A 22,438-nucleotide genomic window follows, 5' to 3' on the forward strand; every position below is an offset into this window, starting at 1 on the left:
TACCTGAATCAGCGGTTGTTGTTCAGCTGATAGACTCGGTAAAGCTGCTTCTTCTTCTATGGCTTTTATTTGGCGGTTTGCAACCGAGGTACTTTACCGCCATCTACAAGACTGAAGAGTGAACTCACTGGGATATACATTTTTAAATCTACACTCTCTCTGTGTGTTTGTGTGTATATATATATTCTAGTAAATAAATAAATCCTTTTTACAAGCTGAGTTTCTCTCAGAAAAGTCATGACAGCCTTGATTTTATATTGTGTGCCAGGCACACTCAATAAGTTTTTTAATCTCAATCCATTATTCAATGCCCTCCTTTTTTCACAGTATTTCCTTCATATCAAGAGTATGCTTTACACTTTACACTTCTCCACAACATATACAGTAATCATGTCTGGTGCTTTCCTATAAATCTTAAGCTTCTATTTAACCTTGCCCTGTTCTCAGCCTTGTTAAAATAGTTTCCTCTTGCAGCCTCAGATTACAACACTCTGTAACACTTTTTAATGCTATATAAATGTCTTCTTTTCTCCACCTGAACCTGCGACATTTTATTAATATTATCTTTAATGATAACTTCTATGTCTGATTTACTAAGTGCATTTTTATATCTGTATTTCTTGTCTTCTGGTCTTCTTTTGCCAATTTATCCCCCTTTTATTTCCCTCAATACCAACATGCGCTGGAACCCACATAAACCGTCTTTACATTTTTTGTTCAGTTAGTCTAAAAATTGATTTATTTCATCTAAAAGACCTTGCCTACACACATATTTTCCACTCTGGATACTTGTCAAGGAGGACATGGAATCTGAGCAGATGACGATCTTATGGCTTCATTTCCTTTTGACTAAATAAGATGGGACAAATAAGCATCACACATTATTCAAAATCCTTTTTTTATTTTAGAATTTCAGGTTCTTATAAAGGGTATGCTAATACTAACACTAATTGGTGCTCCTATGTATGCCTCTGTTTTTCCATTTGTTGTAAACCTACAAACCTGAAGTCCCTTCATTCCTGTATTATCTGAGATTTTTTGATTCTGGAGGAATCATATTTATCACTAGCTGATGTGTAAACAGTGTTTCTGAGAAAACACCTCTTTGACCAACCAGATCAATAAAATCCATAATGAAAACACTGAATGTTTGATCTTTTTCCACATTAACAGCTGAACATTTCTTGCATACTTCATAGAAACCACCCAAACCCACAGAAAAGTTATGATATAATTGCATCTTGGTTTTATGTGTGCAGAAAACACACAATGAAAAGTATGTACCCTTAATGTCATAGTCATAAAATACCTCTCAAAGTCATGTTTGCAGAGCATCGAAAAAACAATAACCTTCCAACCATGACCAGAAGGATTTAGTAAAACCAAAGTTTAGACCCAAAACTCACAGATGAGGTCTTTAAGTTTTGCTGCCTTTTCACATACACAAGACAAGATCACAACAGACAGTATGGGCGGATGGCAGGTCACATCAGACTCAACACATCAGGTTCTCAGCTCCCGTTCTGGTTCGACTGGAGGTATTCATTATACAGCTTCTCCTGAGCCTCGTAAAGCTTGCGAAGCTTTTTGGCCAGTCCCTTACTGAGCTCCTTTCCCTCAGCATCATGCGTTGGGAAGCCCTGTATAGGCAAAGAACGGACATACTATTAGCATTTCTGAATAGATGTGACCAAACGATTTAAAAACCCATCCCCTATAGACCAATAATCACATAATCAAATAGTCTCGAAAATGGATCTGACATACAGTATTGTGACAAAAAAGATTGTCTCTTATGAGAAAGAAGACTAAATGGGTTGCATTACCGTTTCATCAAAGGTGGAGTACTTGTCAGTCTCTGACCGGAACATTTCACTGGGTTTAACCTTCATTTTTGCCAGCTTTGCCATCTATGACATAAAATATACAAATATTTATAATACAAACAATTCAAAACAATGAAGCACTAACAATATATATATATATATATAAATCATGAAGTGTGTCAGGGAGTTTTAGGAATTGTTCTAATCACCTCTTGTTCTTGTTTCTTCCTGGCAGCCTCCTCTTTTTTCTTTTTCTTTTCATCTTCCATCTAGAAACATGAACGAATAAGTGGAACATAAGAATGAAGTACAAACTTATATTAACATGAAATAACAAAATAATAATGGGATCTTTTAATTTAACATTTAAAATTGACCAAACATTTACAGCACAGTTTAGGATCTTTTTTTTTTTTTTTTAAGAAATTTATACTTTAACTCCGCAAGGATATAATTGAATTAAATTTATTAAAAATAACAATAAAGACTTTTACATTGTTACAAAAGATTCATTTCAAATAAATGCTGTTCTTTTAAAATTACTAAAATCCTGAATAAAACCTATCATGCTTTCCACAAAAATATTAAGGACCATGACCATTTTCAATGAAATAATAAATGTTTCTGATAATAAACATTTCTTCAGCATCAAATCCGCATAATAGAATGATTTTTGAAGGATCATGTGACACTCAAGACTGGAAACTCCTGAAAATTCATCTTTGGCATCAATGTTAAAATAGAAACAGACTTTATTTTAATTATCTTTTTAAATGTTTTTAAAAATCTTACTGAACACTTTTAAACGGTAGTGTGTTCATGGTGTATTTTAATTTTCAAATCTGAAGATGCGCTGATGCTCATAAACTAATAGATAAAGTCTCAGAGACGCCCCACACTACTTTTTTTAGAAATACTTTTTGTTGTGACCTTCTCAGGTGGATCATAATTGATCTGCAGAATATGTTCAGAGCTGTAAGCGTGCATACGAGGTTCAAAGAAGTAATTCAAAGAAGGTACAACAATAATTCAGTGCAACTGGAGTCCTTACAATTCATTCTAAAGACTGTCATTTACACTGACTAGCTAGAAAGGCCTAAATAAATTTTTCATGACCTGGTTTGCATTTGAATAATCACTTTTGTGATGCCTGATATGGTAAGAAATGTTTTTCCATTGACAGAAGGAACGTATCACCTTTCCTTGGTGGAGAGATCATTTTGATCTGATTAATGATTCATTTTAACTTAATGTGACCAGACCAGCACATGTCTGGCAGTACTATACTGTATGTGAAAAGAAATACAAAATCTACACCACTGACACCAAATAAAATAAGTAGAGATGTCACAGTAAATGTAGATGGATTCTGAAATTACCTTCTCCTTCTCTTCTCTTTCCTTCAGAAGTGTTTCTTTGTCCACCAATTTCACAGATGTGGGAAGTCCTTAGAAAAACAACAAAGAGCACTGTCATTTTCCACGACATTCAAGGTTCAATAAAATCTCTCTAGCTTTCATTTACCATCACGATCCTCCAATCGCACACCCAGCTCAGGTAAAGTATCATCACGCAATTCGTCACACAGCCGCAGCAATTCTGTCACTGGAAAACAAACACATTTTACTAATGGATTCTCTTTTCTGCATAAAAAGCACAATCTGTATTATATGCAAATGTCTGTTGGAGGTATAGCTACAACAACACCCATAAAAAAAATAAACAAATCCTATAAAGAAATAAATCAAGAAGAAACCAAATGACGGTAGGTCTTTACACTAAAATATGAATAGATAAAACACCCCGAGAGATTTACCTTTTTTCTCTCTTGCAGTTTTTCTCACTTCTTCCCTGAAATCTGACAGCACTGACAAATAGAGCATGACTGTGCTCTCCAACTGAAACAGAAATCAAAAGATTAAGAGGAGTTTAAAAACAGATTAGTCATTATGGTGGACAACAATCCGCAAAAAAAAAGCATTACATTGAATCTTTAATGACATGTTTTCACAAGTCTGGCTCTTTAAAATAAATTAAAAGGAAAACCTTTGTTGAATCAAACATGATCTTACATCAGCATGCTGTCCGTTTCCTCCAACTGGGAAGCCAATGGGCTCAGTTCCCTCAATTGCTCCAAATGTCTGTCAAAGCAGAAAACAGCAAGCATATCAATGTGCATCCATTGCTTTGGTTTCTGTCTCTTAATCTCAGCTGTACGGAAGAGGATTAGGGCCAAGACATAATAAAAAAAATAAATCCATCTCAAGATTAAATTCATTATAATGTGACATTAAACTTGTTAAATTTCAAATAAAATGTTGAGAATAAACTCATTAAAATACGAGAAAACAACTGTTGGTGTGTTTTGAGAAAAAAAGTCAAAATAAAATTAAATTAGTTCATTTTCAACATTTAATTTAGACTTTTTTTCTTGAAATTATAATTCTCGAAACACAACTACTTTATTCTTGAAAATTTAATGATTTAATTCCGAAATTTTTCTTAAAATTTAACAAGTTTAATCTCGCATTATAATGACTTTAATCTCAAGATGTTCTTTTTAAGGGGGCACAATAAATATCGGCCGATAATTAATGTATAGCTTGTTAGTTAACAACAGCTCTGTGTAGTAACAGCTGCTCTATGTGAAATCTCGACCTGATGGAATTTACTGCTGATTAGAGAACTGGCTTTACTGACGAGATGTGCATTTATTATCGACCGATATTTATCGTGCACCCCTGTTTTGTTTTTTATTGCTTGGCCCTAATCCTCTTCTGTACAGCTTATTCAGATTTTAGGAGAGGACCAGATGTTTAGCTTTAAACGTAGCAATATGTGTAAAGACTTTTAGAGATAATATAGAAACAAGCGTTCTCTTGTTGAATGCAGGTATCCAGGGTTTCCCATACATTGATTTATTTGTGGCAGGCCGCCAAAATATCAAAAGTGACCAAGACAAATAGATTTTTCAAAAGGTTTTGACTTCATTGAATAAACATGAGCACTGCATGTTTAAAAGTCAAAAACCAGCACTGGTGTTTTTATATCACTGTATTTCAGAAGGAAACCGACTGTCTTCAGAAAATATTTGATGTAATTTTCATTTAATCTTGCATTTAAATGTAATAAAGTAGCGTTTGTGAGCTGAGCGCTACTTTGTGTTCAGCCATTACCGGGGAAACCTCCATCTCTCCCGCTGTAAAAGCTCCTCCTGCTGGCAGAAAATTATTGTGCATTATATATGTATATATGGGGCAGGGGAGTGCCACCACAAATAGAGTACAAGGCTGTGGGAAACACTGGGTATCTATTATGTCCAAAGTCAAGCTCTGTATAACTACTTTTTTGTTATGCTACCTTAAGCATGTCTGTCAAGTACAGGGCAATGCTCTGCAGCAGCATGCGGTTAGGTGGTAGTTTTGCACTCCTTCTGGCAGCCATGTAGGTGTTACTCTGACCGACAAGAGCCCGCATCTCCTCCAGAGCCGAACGAGTGTCTATGTTGTCACACAGCGCCTTATGAACTGATGCTTTCTTCTCATAGAAGCTACACAAACACATACAAATGACTGTAATGAGTGATAAAGCTTTATTTTTAAGAGAAACACAATGAAGTCTTAAGTAACATATGTGTCACCTTTTGTTTAGTTCAATCTCCTCAGCTTCCCATTTTTCAAACTGGCCAGTGATGTCTGTAGGGCTCCTCAGAATATCTTTAACATTTAGGAAGAACTCCTGTGCAAGCCAAGTAAGAGAGGAGCAGAACACAACAAGTGTCATACCACTTTCTCACTTTAAATGAGAGTTTAAATGTCACTAAACCATTTAAACGTTTTTTCAGGATTCCTTAATGAAAAGATTCAAAGAATAGCGTTTATTTGAAATGGTACAAATGCTGCTACTGTTAGACTACACTTGAAATACTGTTTTTGTGTTAACTAATTGTGTAAAATTTCCCACACTACACACACTCTCAGCTTTTTAATTTACTTTGAATATTTGCAGCTTTTGCTTCTAATTTCGGACGTCAGAACTTCTATTCATCTCTAGTAATATTTCAGCCAAAATCTGTTGAGGGAATTGCACTATTTTTGCATCACCTTCTAATAAGTTGTCTTCATTTTTACTCAAGTACAGCCTTTGGAGGTGAACTGGGGTGGAAGGAAAAACACAGTGTGTCTCATTAAGATCCTAACCTCAAGTTCAAGTGAGGCTGGTCTGAGAAAATATAGCATGTAGGTCAGTCATAGGTAACCTTTGCATACTTCCCTTGCTAATGGCTGCCTGTGTGTTTCAGGCAAATTTGGAACTCTGCCCATGTTATATTCCTTGGTGACAGAGTAATTGATAGGTGGAAAGAAGTGCAAGACAGAATTAATGTGCCCTGAAGGACACGCGCTATTCTCTGACCTTCTAGGTTCTTGAAGGAATCTAGATAAGCTTATTGTGCACTCATGCTGATAAGTGGAAGATATTACATTTGGATAGACTATGAATTTTGGGTGCTTTTCTCCCCCACTGCCTCTTCCTTCTGCTTTCTCACTCACGTTTATGAATCTCTCATATTGGATGGCTGACTCCATTGTGTTGTTGGAGTAATCCAATGTGTCTTTCCATGAATGCATCAGAAAGGCCAAACGAAGCTGCCTAGCTGAAAGGAAACAGCACAATTGCACAATGTCAAAAACTGTAATGACAAAATAACAAAAATGTACAAGGCAGAATAAATGACTACACAAATGTATGGACACCACTGAAACTAATATAGCTCAATGACAAAAAAGGAATTTTTAAAAATCTTTTACATGCTAAGGTCTTAATTATCTTTGCATCGTGGCAAAGATGTCAAATGGTGTATTTATCTAGTTAAAAATACCTTCCTTGCCCCTTGAAGATATATGACTTTTCTCAATCATTATTTATCTGAAAAGTTATTGAAAATATCATAGGTCAAAAATAATGACAGTTATGAATAAAGTTCTTTTACTTACTCCATTTGACCTGAACAAAACATGCGCTTTCATTAAAGAGGACAAAATGTGTGACATTTTCAAAGACGCTTTTATATTGACCTTGACACACACAGTAATTTTGTTTTACTTTAAAGCATTCAAATAATAATATTAGTAGTAATAGAAATCTAAAGAAATTATTTTCATTTGGAAATCGAAAACATACAGGTTATTCAAATTAAAACAATTTCAACCATTTAAACCTATTGAACCTTTAAAGCATAGAGTCTTTGACAGATATGCATATATATATGTAACTAAATATGTAACAGTGATTCTAATAATGCAACAATTGTACATGATTACCTGTATGTTTGGCCAGAGCATCTTTGATAGTAATGAAGTTCTTCAGAGATTTGGACATTTTGCATCCGGCAATGGTCAGGTGACCCGCGTGCAAGAAATATCGTACCCAGTTATCATTCTCAAAATAAGCCTGTTAAATAAAAAAAAAATCCATTATTTAATGGCAACATACTTCATAAAATTGTAAAGGTGTGATACACAAGAAGCTAGGGCCAGGGTCAAGTTCTTTATCATTAGATTTAATAACAACCAGAAACATCTGTTCATGTGGAAATGCTCGAAACGCCAAAATGTTTCCACGTGCATCTTTGATGACAGCAAAATATTTAATCACTACATTATTTCAACTCTAAATGCGCTTGCGAAATAAAAAAGCACACCATTTCAGTGGCTATAACAGCATGCATATCAAACAGAAATGTGTTTAATTACAAGTTTGACAAAGACATGAATGGTATAACTAGTCGGATACTTGCAATTATGGTAATTCCATTGTGACGTGAATGTAGCATTAACCTGGAGAGAATAATGAACTGGATTCTAATAATAGCTTTTTAACATTTTCATATGAGCACATTGTAATTTTCTCACCTCAGACTGTGCCAACTCATTGTCATGATGAGGAAAACGCAAGTCATAACCTCCACCATGGATATCCATGGACTCTCCCAAAATGGATCCAGCCATGGCAGAACACTCAATATGCCATCCAGGTCTCCCCTTTAACAGTCCCAACAGAATTTCAAGTAATAAACTTACAAACATTACTGGTGCATTCAAAACTTTGTTTTATATTATTAAACTACTAAGTTGCCAAATGAAAAGGCATTTTAAGGCATCATGTTCATCTAATTATTTTCTAAACCTGCATGTTTTCCAGATGTGTACTTCCTCACCTTTCCCCAAGGGGAGTCCCAAGATGGTTCTCCAGGCTTCGAGGCCTTCCACAGTGCAAAGTCATTCTGAGATCTCTTTTCACTGAGTCTGTCTGCTGAGATACTCAAGTCTCCTGCAAAAGTAAAAAAAGAAACATTCAATGTCCAGGTAAACACTGAAAAAGACACTTATCATGAAATAGCAAAAAAAAAAATATAATAATATAATATTATATAACGGATCATTTTGGCTTGTTGTATCCACTGCTCAGATTATTATAGGGCTGTATGCATTATCTAGTAACCCTTTTAGATTTGCATCTAAACAAATGTATTACAGCAAAACTACATTGCCATTGCACATCTACTGGCATGGAAATTATAGACAGTCGAGCTGGATACATTTATTGTACTTCTCAAAGACCCATTTGAAAAAAAAATAAAAATAAAAGAGCAAATCATTTTGAGTGACATTTTGCAATGTAGTCCTATACCTTCTCCTTCTTGAAGAGCCTTCTGATCACCAACGGCTTCTGGTACCAGTTTGGCATAAGAGTGAGCAGGGCAGGAATCAAACTTTGCTGTGTCAAAATATACCGATCCATTTGATTCATATCTTGTGAGAAAAGAGCAGAAATTCATTCTTAGACATATTCTTTGGAAGTACTGTTTTTTTTTTCTGGGTTATATCATGAAATATTAAAATAAATAATAGATTGATCAAAAATCAATCTAGAAAGAAGACAGCTCTATTCCTACCCATAACCATTGTCCACAATTCCTTTGACAAATTCCACAATCTCTGGCACATACTCACTGACCCGTGTGAGAACATCAGGAGGGAGGACCTGTCAATCAAAGACACCACAGGCTTTCATCACTGCTCAGACATAACATCAGTAAGTACATGTATCACATCACAATATATACACTACAAAACACAACAGCACAGCTGTTTCCAACAATGATAATACTGTGAAATCAGTATATTAGAATGGTTTCGGTTTCTGAAAATTCAGCTTTGCCATCACAGGAATAAATAACATTTTAAAATAGATTTCAAACAGAAAACAGTTATTTTAAATTGTAATAATACTTCACAACATTACTGTTTTTACTATATTTTTGATCAAATAAATTCAGCCTTGGTGAGCATGAGACTTATTTTAAAAGCATTATTATTAATAATAATAATATAATAATAATTTACCAAACACACATTTTTTTACGGTAGTGTATATAGTTAGTTCATTTCAAAATAGGGCTGTCAACGAATATTCTAAATTCGAATATGTATTCGAATAGTTAAAAAAAAAACGAATTTCAAAGGTGAAAATTAATATTCGAATAAAAAAAAAAAAAAATTTGGAAAAAAAGGCCCGCGGTAGTAGAGGCGTGGTTGTCTGCTTTGCGAGTGAGCGCGCTAGCGCGCCTGAGGGTTCAGGGACAGGTCACAGCCTCACAGGAGTCGCACTGTCTGGCACAGCATCACTGCTGAAAGTTGACACGACTTCATGGAAGATGCCAGCAAGTGCAGAGCCCAACTCGACTGCAGCAGAGAAAAAATGAGGTAAAATTGTTGACCCACGAGATTGTTGTATGCAAGCTATTTAAGATACAGTTAGCATACCATTCGACCACTAGCAACATGAGGTCACATCTCAAAAATGTGCACCCAAATGAGCATGGCATAATGTGTGGAACTCCAGCTAAACAGTCACGACTTGACACTTAACGTTACTTTGCATCGCCCGCCGCAAGCACTTTGTCTGCAACATGACAAGAGGCCATAACGGATAAAATAATTTCGTTCATTTTTAAGGACATGAGACCGATCAGTATCGCGGATGGGGCACGCTTCGGGGAGTTCTGTCAAGCAATGGATCCGAGGTTTGATTATTTATCGTTTCATGTCAAGGAAAAGTTCCATGTTTACCACAGCACAGCTCGCTCGGAGCATTCAATGTCAGTTCTGTATGCTGTAAAACTTCAATTAATATTAATAATATTTGTTTCAATCACTGAATGAAGCCTGCTATATTTGGGACAACAGTCGTGACCTTAAATTGCTTCAAAAAATTTGTTTGTTCATTTAAACCATTATGCGCAGAGAACGTGAGGGTGAGAGAGCGTGAGGTCTGCAGTCTTGGCCATTAGTTGATTTCCTTGTTTTTGTGTAGGTAATACGTTGTCATATATGTTTAAACTTAAATAGACTATCTATACAAGTAGTTATGTCTCCTTGTATTATTTTTGCCTGTTATTGACGTAATGCGCGTCATTGACAACATGCGCAACCAGATGTTCGAATAGTTCGAATATTCGTGTATTTTTTAGAGGGAATATTAGAACGTCAATTTTGAGCAATTTTGACAGCCCTATTTCAAAATGATTCAAAAGTTGGATCATTTTCAAGCTATTGAATTATTCGTCAGTATCAGTTTACTCACATTCAGGGCTTCCATATCTTTATGGTACTCTCCCTCCCAGTATTTTGGCAACAAAGAGAAGATTGAGTTTTCTGTCACTTGGCTCCCAAATTGGGAGTCTAACCAATCTGACAAGAGATCCTTAGCCTCCTCCAATAAGACCTAACAATGAAAAGCATTAAGAAAGAACAAGTTAGTTTCAGAATCATGCCATGAATTCAAATGATCTCATGAAGCACATGTTGATTTGTGTTTAACCTGTGCCTGATTCTGGAGTGTATCGCCTGCAGCGCTGCTCTGCACTGCCCCCTGCAGGGGACCAAGGGCAGCATCCACCGCTGCATCCAGCCTCTCCAGCATCTGTTTCTTATCTGGGTCAGTAGTCTCAGCAAGCTTGGCTTTAAACGGCTAAACACAATAAAAACAAATGTCATTAAAGCACAGTGATGGGAAAAGAGATGAAAGCAATAAATACATTTTAGTGAAGGCCAGAAACTAAGAGTCTAGCAGGTTTGAGGTGGACATGATTCCATTTAACATTTAATCATTTTTTTTAGTCATTTTAATGATTTTTTTAATCATTTAGTTTTCAGAGCTGCTTACATCTTTTCAGCAAATCCATTAATTTCATTAGTTAAAGGCAGCTCTCTCAGTACTTCAGGATATTGTATCAGTCTTTATTATCTTGCTAATGTGAAAGCTTGTGCAAACATGAGAAAGGGCATGCTGATAAAAATAACTGAGAAGTAGTGTGAAAACTGAAGACAGAACTGAACTATTAAAAGAAGAGTTCATTTTTAATAGCATCTATTAAAGGGTTAGTTCATCCCAAAATTTTAATAATGTCAATAATTACTCACCCCTCATGTCGTTCCAAACCCGTCGTTCCAAGTCCTTCGTTCATCTTCGGAACACAAATTAAGACATATTTTGATTATTCACCCTCCATAGACATCAACGCAACTGAAATGTTCCCAGGTCCAGAAACATACAACCCGAATTCCGGAAAAGTTGGGACGTTTTTTAAATTTTAATAAAATGAAAACTAAAGGAATTTCAAATCACATGAGCCAATATTTTATTCACAATAGAACATAGATAACATAGCAAATGTTTAAACTGAGAAATTTTACACTTTTATCCACTTAATTAGCTCATTTAAAATTTAATGCCTGCTACAGGTCTCAAAAAAGTTGGCACGGGGGCAACAAATGGCTAAAAAAGCAAGCAGTTTTGAAAAAATTCAGCTGGGAGAACATCTAGTGATTAATTAAGTTAATTGATATCAGGTCTGTAACATGATTAGCTATAAAAGCTTTGTCTTAGAGAAGCAGTCTCTCTCAGAAGTAAAGATGGGCAGAGGCTCTCCAATCTGTGAAAGACTGCGTAAAAAAATTGTGGAAAACTTTAAAAACAATGTTCCTCAACGTCAAATTGCAAAGGCTTTGCAAATCTCATCATCTACAGTGCATAACATCATCAAAAGATTCAGAGAAACTGGAGAAATCTCTGTGCATAAGGGACAAGGCCGGAGACCTTTATTGGATGCCCGTGGTCTTCGGGCTCTCAGACAACACTGCATCACTCATCGGCATGATTGTGTCAATGACATTACTAAATGGGCCCAGGAATACTTTCAGAAACCACTGTCGGTAAACACAATCCGCCGTGCCATCAGCAGATGCCAACTAAAGCTCTATCATGCAAAAAGGAAGCCATATGTGAACATGGTCCAGAAGCGCCGTCGTGTCCTGTGGGCCAAGGCTCATTTAAAATGGACTATTTCAAAGTGGAATAGTGTTTTATGGTCAGACGAGTCCAAATTTGACATTCTTGTTGGAAATCACGGACACCGTGTCCTCCGGGCTAAAGAGGAGGGAGACCTTCCAGCATGTTATCAGCGTTCAGTTCAAAAGCCAGCATCTCTGATGGTATGGGGGTGCATAAGTGCATACGGTATGGGCAGCTTGCATGTTTTGGAAGGCTCTGTGAATGCTGAAAGGTATATAAAGGTTTTAGAGCAACATATGCTTCCCTCCAAACAACGTCTATTTCAGGGAAGGCCTTGTTTATTTCAGCAGGACAATGCAAAACCACATACTGCAGCTATAACAACAGCATGGCTTCGTCGTAGAAGAGTCCGGGTGCTAACCTGGCCTGCCTGCAGTCCAGATCTTTCACCTATAGAGAACATTTGGCGCATCATTAAACGAAAAATATGTCAAAGACGACCACGAACTCTTCAGCAGCTGGAAATCTATATAAGGCAAGAATGGGACCAAATTCCAACAGCAAAACTCCAGCAACTCATAGCCTCAATGCCCAGACGTCTTCAAACTGTTTTGAAAAGAAAAGGAGATGCTACGCCATGGTAAACATGCCCCGTCCCAACTATTTTGAGACCTGTAGCAGAAATCAAAATTGAAATGAGCTCATTTTGTGCATAAAATTGTAAACTTTCTCAGTTTAAACATTTGCTATGTTATCTATGTTCTATTGTGAATAAAATATTGGCTCATGTGATTTGAAAGTCTTTTAGTTTTCATTTTATTAAAATTTAAAAAACGTCCCAACTTTTCCGGAATTCGGGTTGTAGTAAATACATCAGTAAAACAGTCCATGTGACATCAGTGGGTCAACTTCAGTTTTGCGATGCTAGGAGAATGCTTTTTTTGCGAAAAGAAAACATAAATAATAATTTACTCAACCATTCTTCTCCTTCCACCATTTTAGAGAATATTACAATGCACACGCACACTTTCCCCTAAGAGTAAACAACGCTTATTGCGCAGATTATGTTCATGCATTGGCTTTCCCCTGAATGTAAACAACGCTGATTACAACCAATACGTTCTTGAGTATTCTTCAAAATGGCGGAAGACGTAACTCGCGGGAGAAGAATGATTGAGTAAATGATGTTATTTTTGTTTTCATTTCACCAAAATAAAGTATTCTCGTAGCATCGCAAAACTAAAGCTGAGCTACTGATATCAAATGTACTGTTTAACTGATGTATTAACTATGTTTCTGGGTCTGGGAACATTTCAGTTGCATTGCTGTATATGGAGGGTCAGATAGCTTGATATCTTAATTTGTGTTCCGAAGACGACTGAAAGACTTACTGGTTTGGAATGACATGAGGGTGAGTAATTAAAGACATCCTTTTCATTTTGGGATGAACTAACTCTTTAAAGCAAATGATTCAAATATGCAGAACATGCAGTATTTCTGTATTCTATCTTAAAGTTGGCATGAAATTAAAATTGCAACTGTCTTTTCTTCCCTATAGACCTTAGTCAGGATAGCGATAGCGATATTCGATTTTTGAATGAAATCAAGGTTGTGAGAGACAGAAGGACAGTGCCTTCAGAGGAATGTACTGTTGATTAACAACATGTCCATTGTTCACCTGACAGAACACCAGGACATCAAAAATAAATCTATAAGTCTATAGTGACGAAACATCTTCTCATAGTCATTTGCTAATTCTACGATCGTTTCATGTGAGTCACAGGTTGCTGGAGGGGAGTGATTGAAACTTGGAATGCTATTAGACAAGCTTTTTGTCCAGCCATCACACCCGTCATCCGAGAAGAGATGCAAAAGAAGAGGGCATGTTAATGATATTGATTCAAAATTATTAAAAAGAGCATGTTTTAAAATTAAACAATTTTTTTTTTTAATTATTAACATTTTTTTATAATGATTTGCATGGATAAATCATTTCTAACTTCAACACTGCATAAAAATAGGAATTATCAGTTTTGATTTGATGGTGTCTTTCAGTTGGTACTCTCAGTGACTGGATTCATTTGGAGTGATGTGCTTGCTTCATTGTCCCCTCACCGTTCGGGCTGTTAACACATCCTGCAGTATCTGAGAGGGACTGGGCTTCTTCTCTTCATACTGCTCCAGCAGGTAGTTCTGTCGGGCTCTTTTGATGATCTGAAATGAAGAGGTCACACTGATGATTGATTTAAACTACTTTACACTCAGTAACATTTCATATGACCAAAAGCACAAGATATAAAGTTATACCGAGTATAAAAGTTTAAGGACAACAACATTCACACACTGTGCAAACACTGCTCTTACTTTGTCATCAATATCCGTGATGTTCATACAGTAGAAGACATCGTATTTGAAATAATCCTTCAATATTCTCCGAAGTATGTCAAAAGAAATGTAAGACCTAAAAGAATAAAAACATTGAATCCTCATGAAATACAGAGAACTGACCCATCAAAAATGCTGTGTATAGGCCTTGGATGGATTTTTTAAAATATTTTCTCTATTTTCCTGTGTTCATTAAACCATATTCAAACACAGTAGTTTTTTCCCAGCCACACATACACGGCTAACAAATTCTTAGCCTGGATTGAATGCTGAATGTCTGCTTCAGCCTTTTCATTGACTGTCGTGCTGTGTCTACTGTGCTGTTTTCAACAGCTGGGGCATACTGAAAACAAAGACATACTATGAATGGATGGACAATATGTCACCTGGCATGACCCATGTGAGAAGCGTCATAAACCGTGGGGCCGCAGCAGTACCACAAAACTCTGTTCCCCTTCTGTGGGACAAACACCTCCTATAATGCACAAAACAAGACGGATATGAATGGTTTTGTCAGTTTATTATAACACAGCAACCATTTTTTTATGTTTATGAAAGTAGTATGAATTTGTTTGATCAATAATACAGTAAAAACAGTTATACAATGAAATATTATTACAATTAAAAATAGCTGCTTATATTTCAATCTGTTTTAAAATGTAATTTATCCCTGTGATAGCAAAGCTACATTTTCAGCAATCATTACTACATTTTTCCATGTTACACGTCTCTTGCATTCACCAAGGCTGAATTTATTTAATTAAAAATACAGTAAAATTATGAAAAGAAATTTAATATTAATATTAAACATAATTGTTTATATCTTAATATATGTTAAAATTTAATTTATTCCTGTAATGGATATACACATTTTTCAGTTTTCAGTCACATGATCCTTCAGATTTGGTTTTATTTTGTGCTTAAGAAACATTTCTTATTATCAGTGTTGAAAATAGCTGTAGCTTAATATTTCGTGGAAACCACGTTTTCTGATTAATATAAAGTTCAAAAGAACAGCTTTTATTTGAAAAAGAAATCTTTCAATCTGTAACATTATAAATGTCCTCACTGTCATATATTATCAATTATGTGCATGTGCACTGAATATAATTATTCATTTCTTAAAAAAAAAAAAAAAAAAAAAAAAAACTTGACATTGTATATGTTGATTTTTTTTTTATATTTGGGTTAATCTGATAATGCTTTCAGCTAACAGTAACATAGCACAATAAAATATAGAAAGTGTTCATTTAGTCTAGTAATGATCTACATGTCTGCCACACTTTGTTTTATCTTTCATATTGTACCTTGGTCCGTGTGAGGCTATTGTAAAGACGCAGCTTTGAAACATCTGTTCCTTCTGGCGGAGACCATGGTGGCTGTACACGCTTTCCCTTCACTGAAAAACAAGAGACACTTTTTTTTCACCAAAATGACTTTAATATAAAATAAGTCACTTTGACAGACTCATTTATAATATTCAATCCTTATACTGAACAACAGGTGCAACACACGGGAAATAGTTGTTGGTGCACAGTGCACACCCGATGCAAAAGTATAAGAGAGGGTTGTTTTTCTCATAGAAAACTAAAGGTATAAATGAAAGTAACACATACACAGTGCAAAAGTGAAATAAACAATATGCCAACAAAGCCACAGAGAGCATTGTGTCTGATGAAGGAAACTGTTTAAAACCACAAACATTTCAGTCACACAGTGTGTGTCAGTCACCTATAACTCAACCCATACCGGTCCTGTCGAGAACAAACTTGAGAAGTGATCGTCTTTTTTAGACTCTACATTCCTTGTCAGAGTCCCGTTAACACCTATCTTTACTAACTAACACATCAAACTACCCACACTCTCAAGCTCATGCAACACATACTGCAAATGTCCTCAGCACAGAAACCACAAACTCAAAATACAAAATAAAACCACTATTCAGCTACTACCTACGTTCATGCACCCTGACTACGACAGGGGGAGTTCTGTCTACTCACTGGTGCATTCTGGGGTCTGGCCATATGTTTGGGGCTTCAGGGCAGCTATGTGTTTGTACCAGCGCAGGGCGTGGACATGATGCTCAGATGGGGGCCTGCATAGAAGCGCAAAGACTTCTGCATCCGCCTGCGAAGGCCAGTAGCCAGAAAGGTAACTGCGACTGCTCAAGTTCAGAGCCTCAACCCTGCGAGCATCCTCACTTTTGCACAGTAAGAAGCCATAATCAAAGGCTGGAAATCAAAAGGGCATAGACACACATTGGGGCCCATGGAGTATGACCGTAATGTCACCTTTAATCCTCTCTAAACTCATTCCTATGTCAATTTATTTCATAACTGAGGTTAAATTCATTTTAATTAATTTCATTTTATCATTTTAAGTAAGATAGATATGGAAGTAAAATAATGACTTATGTCTTTGAAACAAAAAAGCATGCTGAATAGCACTATCTGAAAAAATAATGCATTGCATTAACAGTACTTGCATTTTAATGCCTTGTATTTCCAGGGCTTGCATCTTTAGGTCCTGAAATTGAATATAGTTGTTCGTTTAAGCTGTGAATAATTCAATTAAAAATATTTCACACACTTTTTCATAATTAAAAAATCAATAATTCATATTCACATTCCAGAATTCACTTCCAAAATGTTAAATCGGTTTAAAAATACGATGTATAATATTCGACAGGCAAATTTCGGTCCATTTTATTTCACTTTCCAAATTCGCTTCCACAAATTCAGTGGTTAAAATTCGGCAGATAATTCGCCCTTTCACATCCGGGAGCTGCAGGAATAGCAGTAGAGCACAGAGGCATGATCTCCATCTGCTGTCAGTCGCTCACCAGCAGGTGGTGCAAGCGGCTTCTGATGAAGACCAAAGCAACGGGTGGATTAAGTAATACAGTTACAAAAACTGATCTGCAGAAATTAAGCAAGCGCTAAGCAGAAGTTTTGATTATCGGGGCATGTGGAAAAGCTGATTGTGCGTATGTTTATTTAAACCTCTTTGCTGTTACCAAGTAAGCAGCATTCAAAGGAGATTATAATGGTGTTTTACCCAACGCTGAATTAAAGAACTAACATTACATCTAAGGAAGACATATATTGCTTTCGGTTGTTTAGTTTCCGTAACTTTGTGTCATGGCTTGTGCGTCGCTGTGCTTTAATACTGTGGATCCCATCACGTCACACTCCAGGATTCCCCAATGACGAGTAACGCTTCTCAATCAATTAATACTGTGATATAAGACCTCACATCTCAGAATACATTTTATTGATGATTATGCAAACTATATAGACAGTTAAGCAGATGTAAAATATGAACGAACGCTCAAGGTTTCACGCGGTTTCCCTCAGAAATCTGTTAAAGAAAAGAAAACACATTACGTGGCTCAGCGCACTAACAGTGACAGCGATTAAAAGACAAAACTCACATCTTACTGATGATGCAAACTATATAGAGACAGATGAGGATATGAACGCAAGTTAAGGAACAAGAAAAACTGCATGTTATATATATATATATAACATTAACGTCTCTTATTGCCTCAAGATATTAAATTATTAAATTCGGCATCTAATTAATACAATATATTACTGTATATTTTGTACATTTAAGCAGATGAGCCTCACAAACCACAAAGTTTCACCAAATTTAACCTTTTTTTTTTCGTAAAAAGAAAACCAAGCGCAGTAGTTTTATGTTTGATATTTGCCTAAGATCCTTTAGGGACCGTCTGCAAATATACTTCAAAACGAAACGTAGTACAATAATATATTCAAATTAATCAGTTTACAATAAATTAATAAATTTACTCAAACTGACTAAATATATATGGCCAATAACTTCTTTCTCTTTATAAGGACACTACACAAATATTTTTTAAAGAAAAAATTACAATACTTAAACTTTTTTTTTAAATGGGGGTTTTCGTGTTCAAAATGTTGTATGTTACTAGTATGTTGCTAGTGACCAGACTGACTTGCTACAGTTGAACTTTTGCCAATATCTTCCTCACTGTATATACAGTATATTCACTCATAAGAAATTACTGTAATTCACATAATTTCTATTTCATTTTATTATGTTCCAAAGGTTGTAGTACATTCTTAGTGACTAGACTGACATACTACAGGTAAATTTCTGCTAACACCTCCCTTGCTGTACATCAATATTTTATAATACAACATTTGGAACATGAAAAATCCCTTTTGGGGTCTTACGGATTTTGTTTTGTTTTAAATAATTGTGAATGGCACATACACTATAAGGCAGTTATTAGCAATTTACATGAACTACGTAACTAACAACATACTAGTACAACCTGTGAAACATGAAAAAATCCCTTTGGGTAAATGTTTTTTTTTTTTTTTTTAAGAAATGTTTGTACTGTACGTAATGTAAGGGAGATATTGGCTAAATCTAACCTGTAGTAAGTCAGTCTTGTATCTAGCAATGTACTACAACTGTTGGAACATGAAAACCCTTTCCAGGGATCTTTAATATGTAAATAATTGTATACTGTAAATATATGAAGGGAGGTATTGGCAAAATCTCACCTGTAGAAAATCACTATGAGAAATACAAGATTAAGAATTTGACACTGTGTTATTTAAAATTGTAACTAAAACACATTGGACCTTTTAACCCAGTCAGTGGAATTGAAAAGCATGAATGCCGAAAAGCAATTTATGTCTTCCTTAGATGTAATGTTAGTTCTTTAATTCAGCATTGGGTAAAACACCATTATAATCTCCTTTGAATGCTGCTTACTTGGTAACAGCAAAGATTTTGAAATAAACATAAGCACAATCAGCTTTTCCACATGCCCCGATAATCAAAACTTCTGCTTAGCGCTTGCTTAATTTCTGCAGATCAGTTTTTGTAACTGTATTACTTAATCCACCCGTTGCTTTGGTCTTCATCAGAAGCCGCTTGCACCACCTGCTGGTGAGCGACTGACAGCAGATGGAGATCATGCCTCTGTGCTCTACTGCTATTCCTGCAGCTCCCGGATGTGAAAGGGCGAATTATCTGCCGAATCTTAACCACTGAATTTGTGGAAGCGAATTTGGAAAGTGAAATAAAATGGACTGAAATTTGCCTGTCGAATATTATACATCGTATGTTTTAACCGATTTAATATTTTGGAAGTGAATTCTGGAACGTGAATATGAATTATTGATTTTTTAATTATGAAAAGGTGTGTGAAATATTTTTAACTGAACAGCTTAAACGAACAACTATATAAAATTTCAGGACCTAACAATGCAAGCCCTGGAAATTCAAGGCATTAAAATGCAAGTACTGTTAATTCAATGCATTATTTTTCAGATATCTTTTTGTTTCAAAGACAGTTTATTTTTCAAGTCATTATTTTACTCCCATAGATAGACATATAAATAGCAATACATATTAATATCCAAAATATCTTGACATATCTAACAAGAGATTAAACGTATTTGGTGAACAAATAAATCTGTAAAGGGCCATTCAAATTGCTACCGTTAACTAAAACCAATAAAAATCTTTTTTGTTAATTGAAATAAAATAAGATAAAAATATCTAAACCACTTAAACTTAAACTCCAATTAAAAACATTTAAAAAGCTATTTCAAATATGAATAAATACTATAATAGCATTTAATAATGCTAAAAAAACCACTTAAGTTATTAACATGCTATTGAAAATATATAAAAAATTCATGACAGAATTCTAAAAATGTACTTGACGTGCAAAAAAAAAACGAAACGAATGACTCGGTTGAACCTGTTCTTTATTAAATCAAAACCACTTATGAATCAGTCCAGGCTGAAAACATCTGACTCATTTACTTAACAGGATTATACATACATATACATATACATATATACATATACATATATATATATATATATATATATATATATATATATATATATATACATATATACCTGTGTGTGTGTTTGTGTTTAACATTACATGTTGTTGCATCTGTTTTGTTTTAATTTGATAATGATCTTATCAAATCTTGCAAAAGCATGTATTTCTTTCACTAAAAGACCAACAAATAATAGCAGTATAATAAAGTAAACGTCAAGAAACCGAGGTGGGTCAGTTCCATTCGATTCTCATTCCTAGTTAAATCTGAAAATATTTAACTCCTTACAGTATGTGTTACTTCGTCTGTCTGATTTCAGCAGAGACAAGTGAGAGACTCGAGTGTTCAGAGAGACAAGTAGCCATGACGATATGACAGTCAAACACTAACTGGAGAGACTCAGGCATGTTGCCACATTTAATATTAACGTTACATGCTTATGATAAGAGCAGTACAACAATAGAACAAATAGTGGGAAACGTTATGTAACAGCAGCAGGGTTGAAAAGAATCAGCATTAATGATTCACTTTAAACAGGCCTCTACAGGAGGAACGCGTTAATTTTCATAGAGTAACGTACAGCATGACAAACGTACAGCAAAATACGTTAAATAGAGAAATATCACCTGTTTCTCCTGTGCTTGCCATTTTCGACTAACGTTATCTGATGCAACAATAACGTGTCCGGAAAACCTGATAGGAAATCAAAATGAAACACACGACATGCACGAATCAACGCTGGTTGAAGGATCTCTAGAACATGTACAGGAATCTCCTGTGTGTCTTATCATATACAGATCCGACGTTCTTCTACGCCGATTACTCGACTGTAGAACAATACATCCGGGCAAATGTTAAAGCGCCCTTCGCTCCAAAATAAAAGTCACATAATAGCTACTTTTATAATAATGAGCCATTTTAATGATTAACCCTCTGGGCCTATTCAGTCATTTTTTGACCGAAATATTTTTATTTGCAGAAATTTAAAACATCGTAGGCTCATCGGAATTACATGACACTTGGTGATTTTTGTTTCATTGGCAATGTGAACATAATAAAATCATGGACATTATTCAGATACGTAAACAACAACAAAAAAAACAACAACAACACACTTGGCTTCTTCGCGGTAAAAAAAAAAAAAAAAAAAACACACACATTCCACCGGAAACCTCAGCAAAGCTTTTGGAGGTAAATTACAAACTACAAATCAGCCACTGTGTAGAAAAAAGGTGTGCTGCAATCAAGAGGTGAATACACACACAGAACCTGATACTTATCTAACCAAAAATATCTAAACCTTGACAAAACGTAGCGTCTGACTTATATCTAAATGCAAAACCTGATAAAATTAAGAAATTATGTCTAAAAGTCAACAGGAATGCAAAGCCTCTGTCTCTCTCTATATATACAGGAGCTATACAAATACAGCTATACAATAAAAAAATATTATAAAACAAAAATTTGTTGGATTGAATTTCCTAAAAAAAAAAAAAAAAAAAAAAAGTTACTTTTTGAGGCTTCAGTGACTTTTGACCATGAAGGAGCCAAGTGTGACTACCAAACGAAGAGGACAAGAGGGTTATATTAATTAAATGTGCGGGTTTGCAGACCGTATAGTTATCAACCCCCCCTTTGTGTGTGTGTGTTGAAATTTGTAAACATGGACAGACCACTAGGGGGAATCCAAGTATAACCTTAGGAGGGTGAGTAAACTGACTGTATTGTCATTTTGGGTGGACAATCCATTTTAAACGCTGAAGTCTTACAAAATCACAAGCAACTGAATATAATTAAGGGTTTACATGTAACCTGACTGATTATGACATCTTACTAGAAAGGAAATCCGTCTGGTTTTAGACAGCACTTGCCAGTAAGCAAAGTTTGCTTTGTTCTTTCTTTGTTGTTGTACAGTTACACTTAGCTTAGTTGCCACGTGCTATTTGCGCAATTTTATGGCATTCGTTATAGGTCAAGGACCCTGTCAACCAGCACTTTGGATTGGGACTC

At 35.4% G+C, this 22,438-nt stretch overlaps 1 protein-coding gene across 3 annotated transcripts; it reads right to left on the reverse strand.

Annotated features, from left to right (window-relative positions):
• Positions 1–879: 879 nt before the first annotated feature.
• Positions 880–21,264, reverse strand: LOC132105631 (cysteine--tRNA ligase, cytoplasmic-like). Of its 3 annotated transcripts, XM_059510905.1 has the most exons (23): positions 21,055–21,263; positions 16,568–16,798; positions 15,875–15,966; positions 14,954–15,042; positions 14,547–14,643; positions 14,298–14,396; positions 10,710–10,859; positions 10,473–10,613; positions 8,782–8,870; positions 8,517–8,638; positions 8,044–8,156; positions 7,739–7,867; positions 7,148–7,277; positions 6,377–6,480; positions 5,467–5,564; positions 5,187–5,376; positions 3,899–3,967; positions 3,643–3,724; positions 3,351–3,431; positions 3,206–3,273; positions 2,036–2,095; positions 1,827–1,910; positions 880–1,640 (listed from the first exon to the last, which is right to left on the reverse strand). In XM_059510905.1, the coding sequence occupies exons 1-23, from the start codon at positions 21,074–21,076 to the stop codon at positions 1,512–1,514; spliced, it is 2,469 nt and encodes an 822-aa protein (XP_059366888.1). In that variant the 5' UTR covers positions 21,077–21,263; the 3' UTR covers positions 880–1,511. The 3 variants fall into 3 exon arrangements, 2 of the variants coding, with proteins under 2 accessions (XP_059366888.1, XP_059366897.1); XM_059510914.1 differs by lacking the exon at positions 16,568–16,798 and having other exon boundaries at positions 21,055–21,262; XR_009423969.1 differs by lacking the exons at positions 880–1,640; positions 1,827–1,910; positions 2,036–2,095 and having other exon boundaries at positions 3,351–3,433; positions 3,644–3,724; positions 21,055–21,264.
• Positions 21,265–22,438: the final 1,174 nt, after the last annotated feature.

Source organism: Carassius carassius, chromosome 2 (genome assembly GCF_963082965.1).
Source record: "Carassius carassius chromosome 2, fCarCar2.1, whole genome shotgun sequence".
NCBI classification, from domain to species: domain Eukaryota; kingdom Metazoa; phylum Chordata; class Actinopteri; order Cypriniformes; family Cyprinidae; genus Carassius; species Carassius carassius.

Coding starts and splice junctions, on each gene's coding strand:
- LOC132105631 (XM_059510905.1), bottom strand. CDS start 21,076: ATGGCAAGCACAGGAGAAACAG. Junction 10,860..14,297: donor ATGTGTTAACAGCCCGAACG/GTGAGGGGACAA, acceptor TATTGTGTTTAG/CCGTTTAAAGCCAAGCTTGC. Junction 3,274..3,350: donor GCGATTGGAGGATCGTGATG/GTAAATGAAAGC, acceptor TGTTTTTCTAAG/GACTTCCCACATCTGTGAAA.